General features: G+C 47.4%; 1 protein-coding gene across 2 annotated transcripts in view; it reads left to right on the top strand.

Annotated features, from left to right (window-relative positions):
• The window catches only part of ERBB3 (erb-b2 receptor tyrosine kinase 3), a 222,027-nt gene that overhangs the window by 143,403 nt on the left and 59,397 nt on the right, over window positions 1–19,227 (top strand). For both annotated transcript variants that reach the window (XM_078686285.1, XM_078686283.1), the window contains exon 5: window positions 2,380–2,445. In XM_078686285.1, the coding sequence (XP_078542411.1) occupies window positions 2,380–2,445 (66 nt within the window). The remainder of the gene's footprint in view (window positions 1–2,379; window positions 2,446–19,227) is intronic.

Genomic DNA, 19,227 nt, shown 5'->3' with positions numbered 1-19,227 from the left:
AAAAGCACCCCTTGCTGCGGTTTTACTTTAATGGCGGCTGCACCCCTTTTTTAGACGCGGCTCATCTAAAGGTGTTGCGGTCTCTATTAACTTGAAGCACGTCATGGTGCACTTGTAAAGAACAACAAAAAAAAGTGAATAAATAGTTTTAAAAAACTGCATTCAGTGCCGCAAATAAACCAAAGGCGTGCCCGCCACTCTGGCGTGCCGTGCTATGAGAAATAATAATAAAGCGTTAGGAGAGAGCGTGTCTTGCCGGCAACAGCAGGCAGGTGAAAACAATTTAAGGAAATAGTGCCCAGAGGCCGTATTTAAAGCCTACCTAGTAACAACACATGCAAGAGGGCCAGTCCTAATGAGAGGCTACAAGATGAGACAATGCGGAACTAAGGAGGGACTACTAATCCTATTGACCAATGAAAAGCTACAGTTTACAAAGGACAATGACACAAGCCAATAAAAAATAATGTCGGAGAGTGGGCGGAACTTCAAGTCCCTACCGGAATACAGCATGCCTCACAGATCAGCGCATGCGCTGCCCAGGCTTGACCTAAAAATAAAATCAGGGTCCCTGAGGGAGTCACCAATGTCCTGGGGTGTTTTTACACCCCTTAAAAGACATCAGCTGCTTACAGCCTCCCAAGACAAGCTGGAAAGACACTTTGTGCAGTGATTTACAGCTTTTCTTCCCTGCCACTGAGTGATTGCGGCTCTTCACCTGGTGACCGGTTGAAGGGAGCCAGACTCGTGTATTTACTGTGGCATCGTGTGAATTGGCAGGTCTACCCACAACTCTCATGCCTCCTCCTGTGCCCTTCCTGTGAGGTTCTGTGCTGCAGCATTTGAGACTTTGCCTATTTTCCTTTCTAAGTTTGCCGTTGACCTTTACGCTGGGCTTTAAGTGGGCCGGGTCTCACTGGCAGTTTTTAAAGAGAGCCTCGAAATGGGTCTCTTTCGGGCTCTGTTTTGTGCCCTGCCACAGGTGCCTTTTTTCCAGACTGCGGTGACAGCAGGCACATTGATGTGCGCTGCTCACACTTCTCACTTCTCACTGGTGGAAAAGTTACGTCATGACGTCATGAAGGGTGAGCCTTGTAGAGGAAGAGGAATCCTTTAAAGTGAGTCATTTTCTCTTTGGATTTCCCTTCTCTTTTTGAAACTCAGGAGCAGCAACATTGTCATGGTGTCACCAGGGCTTTAAGTGGAAGTGCTTTCAATGTTATATACAAGCCATAGTTTCTGCTTATTTATCTTATGCAACTAACAACCATTGACAAATTCAATAGTCCTGACTTGTTGTAGGTATGATGTTACATTTATGTATCGTATATCTGGATGCAACAACAGAAACAGCAAAATACAAGTTGGGCAGCACAATATGCTAAGCACAGATTTGTAGCTTACGCGTTTTTAAGCCACACCCTTATTTACATTGACCAGGCCCCTTTGATAGACCTTCCCAGTTTTTTCATCCCACTTAAAGCCCTGCCTTTACGCAAACACCGCAGTATGTGAGGACTGCCATTGAAATTAACTCGTTGTCCAATCGTAGTATCGGCTGATGCCATCTTTGTAGGGATTCATCACTTATCAAAGTTTTATGGAAGAAAGATAAAATAGGCAAAAAATATAACTTATTATGTTTTAATGTTTGAAAAAATGAAAACTAATACATATTTATTATAAATTAAATATTTTAAACTTTTTTGAATTTATAAATCAATGTAACATTATTTTTTAATTAAAACGTAATGAAATTACTATTATTTAATGCAATACATTACTTTTTTATAATGATTATCACATCGTAAAAAATATTTTTACATTTTATTTGGGAATTCATTTTTTTATTTAAACATCAGCAATATCATTTTAATAGAATATAATTGAATTAGTTACAGATTTATTTCAAAATTAAATTAATAGTGCTGTAGCATTCTTTTATTTTGTTCTACATTTAAAATAAATATGTAAAATTATTTTGCATCAACATTTGACATAAACATGTTTTGCCACATTATTATATAGTTTAATTAATGAGTTTTCATTTTCTCTGAACTTTATCATAGGGAGATCTCCACCCCAACTTTAACAATTGCAAATCATTTGATTTTATTTAACCATATATCTTGTGAGGTTTTATTTTAAGTCCCTACCTCCATTATTTTCTGTGGTAGTGTATTTCTGTATAAGTGGGTGGCCATGTGCGGTGCTGGACTTACTCCGGTTCTGAGCTGGAGTAATTTATTGGTGTACAATGTGATCTATTTTACTGATTATTTGTGTCTTTTACGTAATAAAAGGCCCATATCTCTCTGCTTTGTTTATTGCAAAGTATGACCTTATTTCTTGTTAACTTGTAAACTTCCTGTTCACCAGGTTCTAAATGTCACCCATCGTGTACAAAGGGATGCTGGGGGCCTGGAGAGGACAACTGTCAGAAACGTAAGTAGCCTACCTCTCCATTAATCCATTGCATTTGATGCTTATGTAATTACGTTTGCACTGACCTCTCAGAGCCTGTTGGCCTCCTTGTGAACCTCATGTCCAATGGCCTTTAGGGCTTTCATCCCTTGCTATTTTACTGCCCCCAAGTTAAGATTGCGGGCTTCAGCTCAACCCACACACTGCAGCCCACAGCAGGGCACGTGTTCTCCTACTCAAACAGATGTGAATGCTGACCTGGTCAAAACATAGGGGCTTGCACCACCAGCACATCACTTTTAATATAGGAAAAAGTGACGTACGATTCATGGGACTTGTAAATCAGCCCCATAGTGCCCTGGGAGAGGTGTTCCTTCTGACTAAGAGATCTAATAACTCCCGAACAGTTCAGATCAAACCTGTACAAAAGGCAAACCCAGGTAAATGCTGCAGGCTATGAGCACATTGCCAATAAGAAGACTGGTCCATCCAAGATCTCGATCAGTGTCATACTGTGACTGGCGGCTGTGCCAGGGTCTTATCGCGTGTCCTGCTGTAACTGGATGGTGAATACCACAGCTGCTATCTGTTTAAAACTAACTCATATTGGGCAACCCTGTCACTTCTTAAGTGTATTGGTAAGTCAGCCAACCCAGCTATATTACTCCAAGAGGAGTTACCCCATAGCATTCGAAAGATTTTATGTGAATGTGGCAGCTATCCGGTCTCCACTGGGTGTAATATTGTGGCGTTGGTAGCACCAGTGTCTGTGCCAAGCTTCTGTCAGAAGCGTGTAACTAGTGACAGAACAAGAATGAATATTGGTCAGAGAAAGCTGGCCAAGGTCACACAGGGATTCAGAGTAGAAGAGAAAGAGCCAGTGAAGAAGCTCTGCAAAAACTAACAAAGAAACTCAAAGCTCATGAAGAACCGGCAACAAGAAGCAATTGAGGATTATGAATAGCATTCAGCTCTCAAAGTTAACCCCAATGTAGATGTGGGTAAAAGTATCCAGCAGCTCCTCGCATTAGGAGTGAGCTGAATAAATGTCTAACTCACAATTGCTGTTATAGATACTGTGCACAAAATATCCACATATGGTTCATGACTACAAGTGCAAGGTCTTTGGAACTGATAACTCCAGGGTGTTGTAAAAGGCAACAAGGTGGATGAAAAACCCCACACAGGTTGGCAGCTGAACCAGTGAATCCTGACAATCAGAGGACATACCAGACAGGGATAGCAAGTGTGGAGAACTTAATGCACATTACACAAACTATAGATCCCAGCTCGGTTGGATGGATCTAAGAACCCTCCCATCGGCCTAAGGGGTTAAGAATCCTTTTGCTTTAAAGAACTCTCACCCACCAGGGGTTCCTTCCTGTTCCGCTGCGGAGCGGGGAGTGCTACAACCTATGAGATGCACAAGAGCACTTTGTTAGAACTGGAAACTTGATGCTTGTCATTGGCGGTGTTTTTTAAAGTACTGAAGTCAGTGTTTCATTTGAGCCTGTGGTTTCCGGTGCTCAGCACCGGTACTTAATTGTTAACACCAGCACTAATGACATCCTCCACATAGTGGTTCTGTTTGTCTAATTTACAGACAAGCACAACAACAGTTGTTTAATAATTCTATATACATTAAAATGACCAATGCCTGCAACCAAGCCTTTCTTGAAGCTTTGGGGACCTGGAATAGTCTGAATTGTCACACTAGTATGAGTGTGATGGCCAGTAGTTATGTTGATACTACCATTGGCAACGCAGGCAGGGGCAATGTGTGGTGCAAGTTGCAGTGGCCTCCTGACGAGGGCCCTGCCACTTATTTTGTTACAAATTAGGTATTGTGAAGGCGGAGGCTCTGAACATGTTTACGCAGTTTTGCACCGTGCATGCTATATTCTATGGTGTCTGAGCGCTTTACATAGTAGTACAAAAGGGAGTGGGGATGGACGGAGCACCTGAACCAATCAAACACTCACACCCAGTCAAAAGATCTGGGTTTGATCCATCACCGTTCTTTAGCCCACTTTGCCACCCCAGTTCAGACATGGCTATATGCAAATCAGTCTGACCCTGTGCCTCATGGGAACAGTCCAGCCCGAACTGCCAAGCCATGCCTTACCTGGACCGGAAACAATCTTCCGAGGACCGGTTTCTGGCATTCCAGCCGTCTTCAGCCCGGCTTGCTTGAATCCAGTGGCAAAGTGAGCAAGGGACTCACGTCTGAGCATACCCTGCCACACTTATGGCGGCCAAAGCAGTACAAAAGGGGGTGGTGATGGACGGAGCACCTGAACCAATCAAACACTCACACCCAGTCAAAAGATCTGGGTTTGATCCATCACCGTTCTTTAGCCCACTCTGCCACCCCAGTTCAGACATGGCTATATTCAAATCAGTCTGACCCTGTGCCTCATGGGAACAGTCCAGCCCAAACTGCCAAGCCATGACTTCCCTGGACCGGAAACAAGCTTCTGAGGACCGGTTTCTGGCAATACAGCCGTCTTCAGCCCGGCTTGCTTGAATCCAGTGGCAAAGTGAGCAAGGGGCTCACGTCTGAGCATACCCTGCCACACTTATGGCGGCCAAAGCAGTACAAAAGGGGGTGGTGATGGACGGAGCACTTGAACCAATCAAACACTCACACATAGTAACCGTTATCAATGTTTACAGTTATGTACTTTTCAAAAATGGATTGAGTGCACTCAAAAATGTAGCACAGTTATTAGTAGATACAGTAAGGTGTCCTTAATGGCAGGTTATGAATTAGTTGGAGGAGTGCTCTCACAACATGCACTTTGACAATCACGTTGTCTGGGCCTACTGAAGAGAGGTTTGTGTGTTCCTGGTGGAATGTGTGACAAGCAACTGCTGACAGCAGTGTCCAGAATGTCATCTATGCAGTCAGTCGTTTACAACTTGTGTCAGTTGTTCCCCTGGCTTGTTTTTTATACAGACGAAAATGACGCTGAAAAGTAGTCATTCCGATTCTTTCATAAATGTTTTTTTCTGAAGGATTTGCTCTGATATTACCCGTACACAATTTCAGCCTGTGGGAGCCCTTCCTCAGAAGTTCTTTGTATTAGATTTCTTGACAATAGGAGTTTCAAGAAGGGTGACGTACCTCTCAACTAGAGTTTTTGCATGCGATATTTCGAGTTGTCTTCGTGATTTGCTTTGTGGATGATTCATGTAGGTTTGAACATACTCCTTGTCTCTATTGAAAACCACTTCAATTAAATCAGAATGGGCGAAATGTTGTCAAATCGCATCAAGCCTGTGGTCAGCTGAGTCGCTGATTTACGCTGGCTCCTAGTGGCTCCAGGTGTCTTTTTGGATCTCCCAACAAAAGAAAGTTACCAAAATTAAACTTTGATTGTACTTGCGATTATACTAATTGTGTGAATTTGGGGTCCAGGAAGTACTATTCATTAGGTGTTCATGGTCCTAGTTGGAAATAAACACCTTTGGCTAGCGTGGTGTTATGTGATTGCAAGTGCAAGTGTCTGTCCAGTGTGAAACCTAGGGATTTAGCACAATCTGCAATTGAGGTACTTTGTTAAGTGTTGTTGTTTTAGCACCGGCCCTGTACTGTTGGGACGGGGATTAGTAAGAAATCTGTTTCAGCGGGTTCAGTTTCAGTTGGTGCAGTCAGCAAGACAAGACCTCGTCCACGTCATGGGATACTTCTTCAGTATCTTGTGGAGAAGGGTAGTCACATATAACTTGGTGTAGTCCTCATAGAAATAGCAAGAAATGCTCAAGAGGTTTAGAGTGGAGGCTAGTGGCTCAACGTAAAGGTTTAGTAGTGCAGGCGAGAGTAGCGAGCCCTAAGGCATGACTTGATGTACAGTTGTTTTGTTGAAAAGAGAGTGCGCTGATTTGATACATTGACAGTAATTTTCCAGGAATGAAGAAAACTAGTTGAGACTTGTGTCATTATAACGTCATTATAACGTATTCCTTCTCTAAATATCTCTAGGAGAGACAAGTGATTAACCATGTGTGTTGAGGCCGCAAAAAGGTCGAGGAGGATGAGAAGGCAGGATTCAGCTTTTTGTAAAATGTGGTTGACTATATTGACTGATTTTAAGGGTGCTGTTTCAGCTCTGTGACTGAAGATGATCTAATATTTAATTTTCAGCTGAGAACCCAAAAGTTCTAAAGTTATCAGCATTCTAGGTTATGGCATGTCCCATGAGAACTATCAAATTACAGTTATCTATATCTATCGAGCATGACTTATTCGTCCGTTACACAGATAGTGCGTGGTAGAAAAGCAAACCCTAGGTTTAACGATGCAATGAGCCCTGATCCTCACAGGTGTTCTCTCTTTACCTACGAGGAGGTCTCATGTGAATCCTTTCTTGTGTGAGGAAGTCGTACAGAGTTGACTGAGATTGTAATTGTCTATATATGTGGTTACGAGAGGTATAGTATAGTCATTCAGGTGTCCCCAGTGCTAGCTAAAGTCCATTGGGAAGATATGGCTGTAGGAACGGATCATGTTGTCAATGATCATTTCAGGTAGTTGTTCTGAAAAGATCAGGTTGTCTACGGGGGATGGTATACAATGTGAAGGAATGCAGGAGTTGGAGCTGTTACTTTGATCTCCGTGAATAGACATTGAAAGGTAAAGAATGGATATAGGAAATATCTTTGTGGGTGAGTGCCACTCGACCACATGTTCTTTGAGTTCTGTCCAGTCTAATACCGGAGTACCTGTGGGGTCAGCAGGTCTAAAGTACACTGAGATATTTTAGCCACATTTACATCAGAAAAAGCAGGCCCAGAATATTCATAGTCATAGCATCGTCCATCTAAAGGCTATGGTTTGGGACAATCTATTGTTCGGAAGAAGGTGTTTGAGGAAAGTTTTCGCAGTCTTTAATGGATTAGGTGTGACTGTTTTTCTGTAAGTGAGTTGTTATGATTGATGCCTTTGTCACGGGCGCTCAATTTTGTCCCGTTTTTGGTCTGAATGATAGGGATGGGTGAACCTTCTTGAGTGTCCATTCTGCTACTATACAATTGCAATCTCTTTGTAGGTCTTCAAAGTCTTCTTCGAGATTTTTAGCCGTTGTACTGGTGCGATGTTATTGGTTGCTTTGTGGTCTGGACTTAAAGAAGCGTTGCTGCAGTGTCTAGTATAGTTGCATGTGGGGTATTGTTTCAGTGGATTTATTTTTTGTTGTCAAAATTATTTTTATTGAGCGTCATAAGTCAAAAATTGGACAACATGAATACAATGGGGCGTGAGTTAGAAAAAAAATCACTTAATGAGAGCCCAGCATCATACGTCCCAGAGTACATGAAACCCTCTGTTGAAAATAAAGAGGAAACCATTTTCCGAGCAACAGGCCTTGAGGGGAGTCCCTACGGCACCAACATAAATTCAACAAACAACCCAAGAATAAAAATTTCCCCTCCATGTCCTCCCCCCACCCCCATTCCCCTCCCTGGTGGTGGTGAAGGCACACAATGAAGTAGTAGATAGCAACAGTGCTGCTATAAGGCAGAGTGGCAGACACGGGGCTAAAGAACGCGTTAGCCTCATGAAGGGTGCCCTTATAGAAACAATGGTCCTGTTATTGGGGATATATTTGGCTTCATAAAACGTAGAGAGTTTCTATGGGAAGTATCGCCTTTAGGGAAGAAGGGAGAAAGGGATTATATATTGGAAGTGTGTTTGGATGTGGTGGTGCTCAGTCAGGAGTGTTTGTGACCTGTGGAGTCATGATGCTGAATACTAAGTGATAATGACGAGTCACAGACAGTGGTGGAGGAATAAACGCAGTGGTGGCTGTGGGAATTCTGTGTTGGTGATGATGTTGATGTTGACTGGTGAGTAGAAGGGGGGTTGTGCTGGTGCTGTTGGTGCTGCTATAGCTGGGCGTCAGGGGTCTGATTGGGCAACAGTGATATAATGTAGAATCCACAAGGGGGAGGATTCTGCTAACTTTTTGAATGAATGAATTAAAAATGTTATTGCATAATTACCTAAAATCATTGCAATTACACATGTATACAGACAAGTTAAAACAGGTGATATTAAGAACACGTACATCAATTATTTTGTAATGATTTTTCCAAAGTAATGCGGGCCGCCAGTGTTTTCTGTGTTTCCTATCTATCTGTAAACTGCCGCCCAGGAGTAAAAACAAATCTAGCTTACAAAACCTCCTTGTACGTTCAGATAGTCATATGATTATATATAAAGTGCTTTGACTTTACCGTGGTGAATCCACCCCTCCCCGCTAAAAACAACCTCAATGGTAGATCCAAACCCTGGACCTCACACTGCCGCTGGCCATAGCCCAGAAGGTTCACTTGTAGATGGCTACTCACTTAATAGGTCCTAAGAGCTCAATATTTCCTGTAACCAAGACTCCTTGGAGTCGAAACGCGTTATCCTTGTTTGCCAATAATATATATATTTTTTTATGTTTTTTAGGTGATCCCACTAAGTTCTGTGTTTCACTTCTGTACTGATTCCTAGCACCTGTCAGGGCCCATTGTCTTATTCAGTTAGATTCGGACCTCTTTCCTGTACTTTCCGATTTTGCCCAGGTCCGCGGGCACTGTGCATGTGAAAATCCATTATATCGCCTCTAAACAGGTCCTAACCTCTTGCCATAGGAACATTGGCTTAAAGAGTGTCTTACATTGTTGTAGTAAAACAGGGCAGCAACATACATGGTGTGACAGGGACTCAGCTCTACATTTGCACAGCTAGCATTTGATTATCTGCTGTATGCATTTCCATCCTGGGTTGAGTTTGGAAATTGAACTATCCTGGCCCATTGAATGCCTTTCAGGCATCATTTCTTGCCCAGTGTACTATTCAAATATGGCTGCACAATGTTTGATTCGTAGGAGGAAGTTAGGCCTGGTAATTCTCCCTTTTCCTTCTGTCTGGCTATGTCTTCCGCTCTCGAGAGCTGAAAAACATGTTTATTTCGAGCTTTCTTTATTGCCAAGTAACTCACTTCTTCCAGCGACCAATTGGCTATTGCTAAGTTCAGTTTGGACACTGCCATTTGCATGTAACTGTTCCAGGGGTTCGGTCCCCCTTCAAAAATTGCTTCAAGATTTTCTTTTAGAGATCCTGTGCGCGCTTTGAGTATCTTAGAGTAATATTTTGCGAGGGTGCTCATGTATTCATACATTTGTTGAACCAGTCCGAATTACACCCAGGTCCAACGGTTGCTTGTGTACATTGGTAACTTAAAGACAACTTTTGTAGCCCTGGCACTGTGCTTTTTCTAGTGCAAAGTCCATCTGCCTTGGGAAAGCTTGCTGAGCGTATCCAGCAACCACTAAAAACTTAGATTTGATTACTCTCGTGATTGGGATCGTCGTGGAGCTGTATAGTTTCTCCTGTAATTTGCATAGCGTGTAAGTGATGCTCGTGTTTTGGCTTTCATCTTGGCCTGGTGTGCCTTTGCTTTCCCTGTGTTGCATAACAATGCGATTCAATAATTGTAGGTTCTTACTTCTGCTACCATACGGTTTCCGAGCCTCCATCTAAGAAGAATCTTTCTTAAGTATTGCCTAAAGACTACCACTTTGACCTTAATTATTTTAGCTGCTAGCCTATTGGCCTCATTATATGAATTCCGGGCATCCAGACCTCTTTGTAAGCCTATACATTTTTGAAGCACACGCAATCATATAACACAATGAGTACAGAAATGTAAAAGAACAAGCAAGAACGAGCATTGTTTTGAATAGTCCCTAAGCACAAGGTTTGGTCAATTGGGCTTACACCAAGTACAGTTTTCATTGAAATTGGAATTTTTGTGCTACAAACCTTGATGTTTGTATTACTTCCAGCCCTGAGGAAGTCGTAAGGCTATACCCTGTAACGACGAAAAGCGTTGGCTTAAGGGGGGTGGAAGACCCAGTTACATTAAAGAAGAAACAAAAAAGCTCAGCATACCACTTGCTTGTTCTTTTACAATTCTGTACTCCTTGTGTTACATGATTGTGTGTGCTTCAAAAATGTATAAACAATTTGTCCAATCTTTGATTGAGTTTGGGGAAGTTGGGTGTTTTTTCCCCTTTTTGGATGCACCGCAGGGAATTGGAAACTACCTGTTTTTATACTAAGGTGAGAAAGCTATAGGAGCTCTCTTCGGGTTCACGCCGGAACTTCAATTTTGAACGAAGCACCATTAATCAAATAGACTTCGAGATTTTGAACTTGTGAATATATCTGTAGCAGCCGCTTGGTATTCTCCAGGATACACAGTCCCCGGATGAAGGGTCCCCGACCCGAAATGCCTTGGAATGCTTGATACAAAGTGTTAAACATATGAAGATATTGACATGATGCACAGTCATATATGAGAATTATCATTGTGATGTTACAATATGCAATAAAAAAGATATTCTTTCAAACAAAGTAAAGATGAACTTTTGTGGACCTCATTTTTAATTGGAGCAAAGTTACTCTAACCTATTCGGAATGCAACAGGGGGACACTAAGAAAGTCAAACTTAGTACTTTATTTTGTGTTATCAAAACTGTAGGAGCACCTGATTACCCGCTACACCCAATTGAGTGAATTCTCTTTGTAAGCCTACTCTGGTATGAGCAATGATTACCAGGTCGTCCGCATACTGAGTAGATGCAATCTATAAGCTCCTATTTTTGGGGTAACCAATGTAGATCCTTGAAGGGCTTTGCCTAGCTCTGCAGTGTAAAGATTAGAAAGTGTCGGGGCTAGGACGCAGCCCTGTTTCAGGCCCTGATCCGTGTACAGCCTTTTGGAGGCTGCGTCCACAGTCAGTTTTATCCTCACCCAGGTGTTACTATATGGTGTGATAATGGACTTCAGGAGCTTATCTTGGATATTCCAGCTCTTCATTTATTTCCACAGCTTATTTCTGGTGGCACCATGAAATGCCGCTGAATAGTCCACAAAGCAGGCTAACACTGGCAGGGTGTTTTTGGTATTCGCCTGCTGGGTCCAAGTATGATAATGTTACTATGTTATCAATTGTTGAGCCACCCTTTCGAAACCCTGTTTGGTAGAATGTCATTTTCCTTGATCCAGTCATTTAACTCATTAAAAAGAGTGCTGCTGTGAGCTTTACCTTCTATGTCCAACACGGTGTATAGCCTGTAGTTCTTTGAATCCATTTTGTCACTTTGTTTGTATATCCGTTGCAACATGGAGCCTCTCCTGGAATCCGATTCATCGGTTTTTGCCCTGCCTTCCATATATAGAGTCGATAATGTCTCTGCCCAGTATGCCGGGGCCGTCTTTGAACCTTCCACCTGGGAGTCTGCTAACTGGGTGAGTTGTAACTAAGGCGTATTCTTCAGGCTGTCCTTACAATTTTGTTTGGTTGAGGGCACAGTCATCTGTTGGGTTTGCCATTTGGACCCTTTGATCGCTTAAGTTTTGGGGCTATGGCATCGTTGAAATCCGATTCCGCCTCTTATATAGAAGACCTGGCGCTATTATCCTTTAATGGAAAAATCCGGGCGGACAAAGAGGGTTTCTGCATTTAGTAAGATTTGGTTTCGTTCAATAAGTTAAAAGGCAATTATGTCATCGCGGTATTATTGTATATGTGGGTGAAGTCAATTCACGTGTCCGGTGTTGTTTTATTACATTTCTGCCGTTCCCAATCATCCGTGCTTACTTTGTGCGGATATTTACAACAAGGGGATGGCTGCTGGTAAAGAGCATCGACTTTCATTTTTGTGCACAGGGACAATTTGACCCAGAGCTGGGGAGAGAGAGAGAGGCCTAAAAGGGAGATCGAAGGAGAAACACTGAAAACGTTAACAAAAGTCGAAAGCAGACATGAACACGAACCTGCAAGGAGGCAAGAAACGCAGGGTGGCGGAAGAAGGAGGCGAGAGGCGAAATCAAAACTAGACAGACAGTATTTCGCAACCCATGGCATTTAGCAGTCCCGCGGTTCGTATTCTTATTAACAGATCAAGCACCGCCTGGGCTCAACTCACAATAATAATGTAATTGGGTGGTAAACACCTTTGCATTTTTTTTTTTTGGGATTTGTGTTCCTAGTCTGTAAACAAACATCTCAGGCCAAAGACAGGGGGGGGGGGGGGGACTTCTGTCTCTTAAAGTGTGGATGTGATGTGATTGTCCGCTAGGCAAGTGCGCCCTCTTGTGGTGAAGGAAAGAATGCATTTCTACTCCAGCCTTCAGACAGAAACTTTCTTCGTGGTGTATCCGAAGCAAACTGTAAGACATCCACAGAGTTCACGCACAGACCTTCCCGCACATTTCGGCGAAGGTTCGCCTGTTCCTCACATCATGGTTTCCCTACGTTCAGCAGTTCCGCTTTCCTCTACGTCACTGAGAGAACACGTGTGAATAGTGCTTCGCTTAGTCTCATCACTGCCGTGCACACCTCATTTATTAAGAGTCTCAGCTTTCCCAATATTGCTGCTTTGTTTACTTCAGTTGGATCTTACTTACTCGTCCGGCCCACTGCCTCCTGCACTGCTACAGAGGCTCATTTCCATTTCTATCGCTTCTTCCAACTCACTTATTTAATCATTACTGCCTTCCACACTGCAGAGGAGCCTCACTTGTCCCCTCACACGCTTTAATGGTAGCCCTTGCACTCCTCACTGCTTGCCTCACGCATTTCGCTGGAGACTCACGATGTAATGCCCCAGTTACTTACCTGTAATCTTCATTACTCCGAGTATAGTCTTCCTCGCCACATGAGTAACGAAGTGAGTTTCAGCTCCATACCAGAACCCTCCAAAGTGTGGTGTGCGAGGTCAGGGCCTCGCACGTGGCAATGTCGGGCTAGTAATGGACACACACACACTTGCTGGAGGGTATGCCGGAAAGACAAAGTCTCGCAGCCTTTGACTGGGGCCGGGATTGGGCCGTAGGTGATATCGGTGATTGTGGCGGACAGGAGATCCAGCAACCCCAGCCGGGGTTGCTTCACCGTCGCAGGCTGAGGGGGTATGCTCAGATGCTTCACTTCGTGGACAGACGGGTGGACGTCTGTCTTCGCCTGACCTGTCATGGTTCGGGTGGGACACCGAGTCTTGGTCCCCCGGTCCGGCATCGTCCTGACGGCCTGCGTCTGCCTCGGTTGTTTCATCAGTGTCTCTGGGATTACCATCCGGTCTCCCTATTCTTTTGAAGCAGGACACGTTGCGGGTGACAGTCTGTTGGCCGAGACGGGCGGTTACCATCGTTCCTCGAATCTTCTCAATGGTCCATCTTTCCGGTTCAAATGGGGTTCTGAATTTCCATCCTGGGTGGCGATCTTGCACCACCACGGTGTCTCCTTCCTGTAGTCCAGGTCGTCTGGCATGTCTCCCCTCGCTTGCCTTTTGATTTGTGACGGTTCTCCTAGACTGGATTGCATCACTGTCTCTCATTTCCGGTGTCCAGGTGGAGGACGTGGGGATGTTTCCCCTTGGGGCCCTTTTGAACAGGACGTGTGCAGGTGCACATTGCGTGGTGCTATGTGGAGTCTGCCGGTATGCACTTAGAAATTGGTCTAGGGCGGCCTCTGGGTCTTTGCCGTCGTTGACGGCGATGCGGAGGGCCCTATTGAGGGTCCGCATGAATCTTTCCACTTCGCCGTTCGCTTGCGGCCACAGAGGTGTGATTCTCCGGTGTTTAATCCGTAGTCCTTCCAGATAAGCTTGGAATTCTCTCCCTTGAAAAGGCGGCCCATTGTCCGATTTCACTTCATCTGGGAGCCCCATAGTGGCAAAGATGTGGTCCAACGCCTTTTTGACTTGCCCGAACGCTGTGGAGGAGAGCAATTCCACGACCGGGAATTTTGAAAACGAGTCTATCACCACCAACGTGTGTCGACCATCCGGGAAGCTCCCGAAGTCGATGCTCAACTGAGTCCAGGGGGTCGTCGCCTCCTCTTCCGTGATGACTGGGGCCGGAGCTGGATCCGGACCAGTAATGGTGCATGCGTGACAGGATCGCACCATATCGTCCACCATGCGATCCATGGCCGGAAACCACACTTTGTTACGCAGTCGGGCTTTTGTTTTGGCCATCCCCTGGTGGCCCACGTGGGCTATCGTGAGTATGTGTTGCTGGAGGCTCGCGGGCACAACGATGAGGTGTCCTCGTAGTACGATTCCTTCGTCTCCGATGCTTAGCTCATGGCGGATCTGCCATAGCTGTTGTCGGGCGTGGCTCACCTCCGGTCGCAGTCCTTGTGCTCCATCCAGAAACCGAGTCCAGCTTCCGTTTTCAAGGGCTTTCTTGACTCGGGTCAGAGTCTCGTCGTCTGCGGTGGCCTCCCCTATCTCCGGCAGGGTGAGAGTGTCTGGGCAGGCAGCCATGGACACCATGTGGACAAACTCTTCCACTACTTGCCCATCTGCCAGCGCGATCGCTTTTCTGGTCACATCTGGGTGTCTGGATAGATAGTCTGCCGGATTGTGGGCGCCCGGCCGAAAGACCAGGGTAAAGTTGTAGCCTTGTAGCTGGACTGCCCATCGCTCGATTCGCGGGGGAGCGAGTCTGGAGGATCCTGTGAACAGTGGCAGGAGCGGTTTGTGGTCGGTTACAATTGTGAAGTGCTGGCCGCAGAGGTATAAGTGAAAATGGTGGCAGGCCCACTTGATGGCTAGTGCCTCTCGCTCGATTTGAGCGTACCGAGTTTCAGTGTCTGTGAGGGCCTTGCTCGCGTACGCCACAGGCCTCCATTCGTCCCGGCCATATTCTTGTAGCAGGACTGCACCGAGGCCTACTGGGCTGGCGTCTACGATTAGTTCGGTTTTCCTGCGCGGTTGGAAGTAAGCCATCGTGGCCTTATCTAGAAGGCTCGCCTTGATTTCCTGGAAGGCCTGGTTTGCCGCGCATGTCCATTCCCACTCCTGATCCTGTTTTGTGAGTGTTCGGAGGGGCTCGGCCAGATCTGCTAAATTGGGTATGAACCGGCCACAGTACGTGGCCATCCCAAGGAAACTTCTTACTTCAGATGGGTTCCTGGGCGTGCTTGCATTCTGGATAGCTTCAGCCTTCTTCGGGTCAATCCGGAGCCCTTCGCGCGTGAACCTGTAGCCAAAGAAGTCCACGGCTTCCTGATAGAATGAGCATTTCGCTCGGTGGAGGGTTAACCCGTGGTCTTGGAGTCTCTGTAGGGTGGCCCTTAGATGGGCGTGGTGTTCCTCCAGCGTGTTCGAGTAGATGAGGATGTCATCGCTCAGATTGATGACTCCACTCAGCCCAGACAGAACTTCCTTAATCGCGTTTTGAAATACCTCGGCCGCTGATGACACTCCGAAGCTTAGCCTCTTGTACCGTCGGAGTCCGACATGAGTAGAGAAAGTTGTGATATATCGGCTGCTTTGTTCAAGTTCCAACTGGTGGTACCCCGCATTCAGGTCAAGTTTGGAGAACCACTTCGCCCCATTGAGGTCGGCGACAATGTCATCCATGGTGGGCGTGATGTGACGCTCCCTTTTCACAGCGGCGTTTGGCAGTCTCATGTCGACACACAGCCTGATGGCGCCGGGCTGCTTGGGCTTGGGGGCCACCACCAGCGGGGATACCCAGGGAGTCGGTCCCGACACCTTCTCGATGACGTCTAGATCCTCAAGCCTCTTCAGCTCCTCTTCCACCTGAGGGCGGAGGTTGAACGGCACCCTTCGGTGTCGCAGCGCGACAGGACGTATTGAGGTGTCTATGTGCAGTTTGACTTTCTTGCCTTTGAGTTTTCCAAGGCCAGTAAATAAAGCTGGGAATTCTTTTAGCATGTTGTCGGCGTGTGATTGATGGACCTGGTTGGCGAAGAAAACCAGTCCCAGATCTTCGGCTGTGTTACAGCTGAGCAATGTTCCTTTCTTCCCTTCGGTAATGTGGAATCGGGCTTCTGTAGTGTATTCTCCATTGCTGATGGTGGTGCTAATGACGCCGCGCAGCGGTAGGGGTTCTGTGCCCCCATAGGTGTATATTCGGGCGTTCGACGGGGCAAGTTGAGGTCTGGGCGACATTTGATCATACTAGTCAGAGTCCATGACATTCACTGAAGCTCCAGTGTCAATGAGTGCTCTGATTTCTGAGCCCTCCACGGATATCGTGCACATGGGGGGTGGTCTTTTCCGGGTGGAGATCCGGCTGACATACGATATCACATACACTTCGTCGTCATCCTCATCCTCATAATGTGGCCTTCGGTCTTGGGCATGCGTGTCGGGAGGTGGGTGTTCTGGTTCGAGCGATAGTTGTCTCACCCTTGAGGACATCGACCGAGGCCCATATCCGCCTCTTGACCTCGGGGCATTATGCCTGTATCTCCCTCCTTGGCACACGGCGGCAAAGTGATTGAGCCTGCCACACTTCGAGCAGATCTTTCCTTTCGCGTTGCATACAGCGGTCGCTGCGTGGTCTCCACCGCAGTATGCACATTGAGTATCCCGGGGTTGCCACTGTCGTGCTCGTCCACCCGCTGGTCTTCTTTGTATCGCGTCAACTGTTTCTTCTTTGATGGGCGCCATTTTGGGCGCGGCTGTTGGGGCTATGGGGGACCGGAGCGCCAGCTCCATTTTGTCCGCTCTTGGGTCTGACAGTTCATGAGAGCGAGCGAGGACAAGGATGGCGTCCAACGTGATGCCTGGTTGTCTGAGGATGAGCTTTCTGAGCAATTTCGACTTACACCCCACAATGATTTGGTCCCTTATTTCCTCGCGCGGGTCGTTTAATGGGCAGCTGCTGGCCAGCCGGCGCAGCCTGGCGTAGTACATGTCCACAGATTCGGTATCAGTTTGCCACGCCCGCTTAAATTTAAATTTCTCATAGTCGGTGTTCACTTGGGGGTCAAAGTGGGTATTCAGCGCGGCCACCGCCGCGTCGTAGTCATCATCCTCTCCGGTGTTCGGGAGGGACTCGAAGAGGTCGTATATTTCCGGGCCTCCATAGAGGATCAAGAGCGATCTCTTCACGGTGTCATCTGTTTCTCGGGTCCCTCTGAAATAGAGATTCAGACGCCCCAGCCACGCCTTCCACCGCGGTGCCGCAGTTGCGGGGTCTGCTGTTTCACTGAAAGGTGGAATGGGGGCCACCCCGGTGTGGGCATGACTGATCACGTGCGTGTCGGCGTCGCGGCGTTGAGGTGGGCCCGCGGGCCCTGGTTGTGCTGCATTGGTGGCAGGCGCTGTGGCCGCGCCTCCTGTGGCGTTGTCTGTCATGCTTGAAACCCCTCTCAGGATTCACTCCTCCCTTGCGCTGGCCGTGTTGCTTGGTCTGGGGCGGGGTAAGCGCCTGCGCAGGCGTCCAATGCACTGTGCGATCAGTTGACCTCCCTATAATGTCCCCAGGTGCAGTTGGCGTAGCCAGTGGTTGATTGATGGCCTTGAAATGGCTTCCAAAACAGAGCCGGGGTTTGGCTTTGCCAGGGTTTGTTTGTGTGCTTGGACCAGGCTTCCAAAGCGGAGCAGGAGACAGCGTGGGAGGGCGCAGGGCGGGCGTCGGAGGCTCCGCGTGGCTGGAGCCTCGGGGCTGACGTGCGGCGTCTCCCCTCTTCACCCCTCCCCCACCGGGGCAGCACGCCTGACGAAGCGCGCTCGCGCTACACGCCGGGGCGGAGGGCGAGCCCCCAGGCGGTGACGCTCGTAGCGCGGGGGGGCCTAGGCAGGGCCGCAGGGCAGCGCACTCACCCAGCACCAGGAACAGATGCAGGCACAGCTCCCGCCGGCTGAACACGCTCCGCGACAGGAGGCGCGTGGGCGGGAGCCGGTAGTGAGCAGAGGTAGCAGGCCGGCGGACGAGCTCCGCGGCCAGGGACAGCACCAGGCAGCCACAGCAAGCAGGAGGCAGCAGGTAAGGAGCGAACAGCTCAGACGGGCGGCAGGGCACGCGCGGGGGCGGTACCGGCCTCGTCGCCAATGTGGTGTGCGAGGTCAGGGCCTCGTACGTGGCAATGTCGGGCTAGTAATGGACACACACACACACACTTGCTGGAGGGTATGCCGGAAAGACCCCGAGCGGTCTTCCGCGCTTTTATTATATACCTCGGGGCGTACCCGTCCCGAGGGTGAAGGCATGCGTGTGTGTGTGTTCGATACATTGTTGTTTAGAGGCCGGGTGGCTCTCTACACAAAGCAAAAGTTAGCCTCCCATCATCTACCAACATGTCCGACCCCCATCACCCCTGACCTCTATAAGAGGAGAGCTGGCCCAACCCTCAGCCTGAGAACTACCAAGCAGAAACATGAAGCCAACAGCAACCCAGGGAGGGAGGAATGGGAACTCATGTGGCGAGGAAGACTATACTTGGAGTAATGAAGATTAACGGTAAGTAACTGGGGCATTACCTCCTCGTAAGTCTTCCTCGCCACATGAGTAATGAAGTGATACCAAAACCAAACGGCTTCATGGAAAACTCACAAAAAACCAACGGACCAGAAGGGGATGCCAACGAAGCAGGCAAACCCAAAAGCCCAGATGAGTGGAAGGACCACCCAAGAGAGAGGCAACCAGGAGCAGGAAGAACCAGCCCGGGACAGAGAGACACCGGAAGGGCCGAAAACCCGGACCCCCGAGACTCCTAGGATCGCCAGAAAATCCGCCCAAACCAACGACCGAAGGAGGACAGAGAAGGCACAAAACCAGACCGGACGGAGCCAAAAGCAACAACAAACAGGCCCCAGACCAGAAAGCAGCAAGCTGGCCCAAACACACCAAGACCGCCCAACGGACAGCCAAAAGCGAGAGGGGAGCAACACCCCAGACCCCAGAACCGAAGAAACAGAGGGCATCCCAACCACAGGGACTAAAAAAAAAGCCACAGCAGGAAAGAGACGCAGTCCGAC

The sequence above is a fragment of the Lissotriton helveticus genome, chromosome 1_1, assembly GCF_964261635.1.
Source record: "Lissotriton helveticus chromosome 1_1, aLisHel1.1, whole genome shotgun sequence".
Taxonomy (NCBI): domain Eukaryota; kingdom Metazoa; phylum Chordata; class Amphibia; order Caudata; family Salamandridae; genus Lissotriton; species Lissotriton helveticus.
The sequence above is the reverse complement of the archived record's forward strand: the minus strand, read 5'-3'. Positions and strand labels throughout refer to the sequence as shown.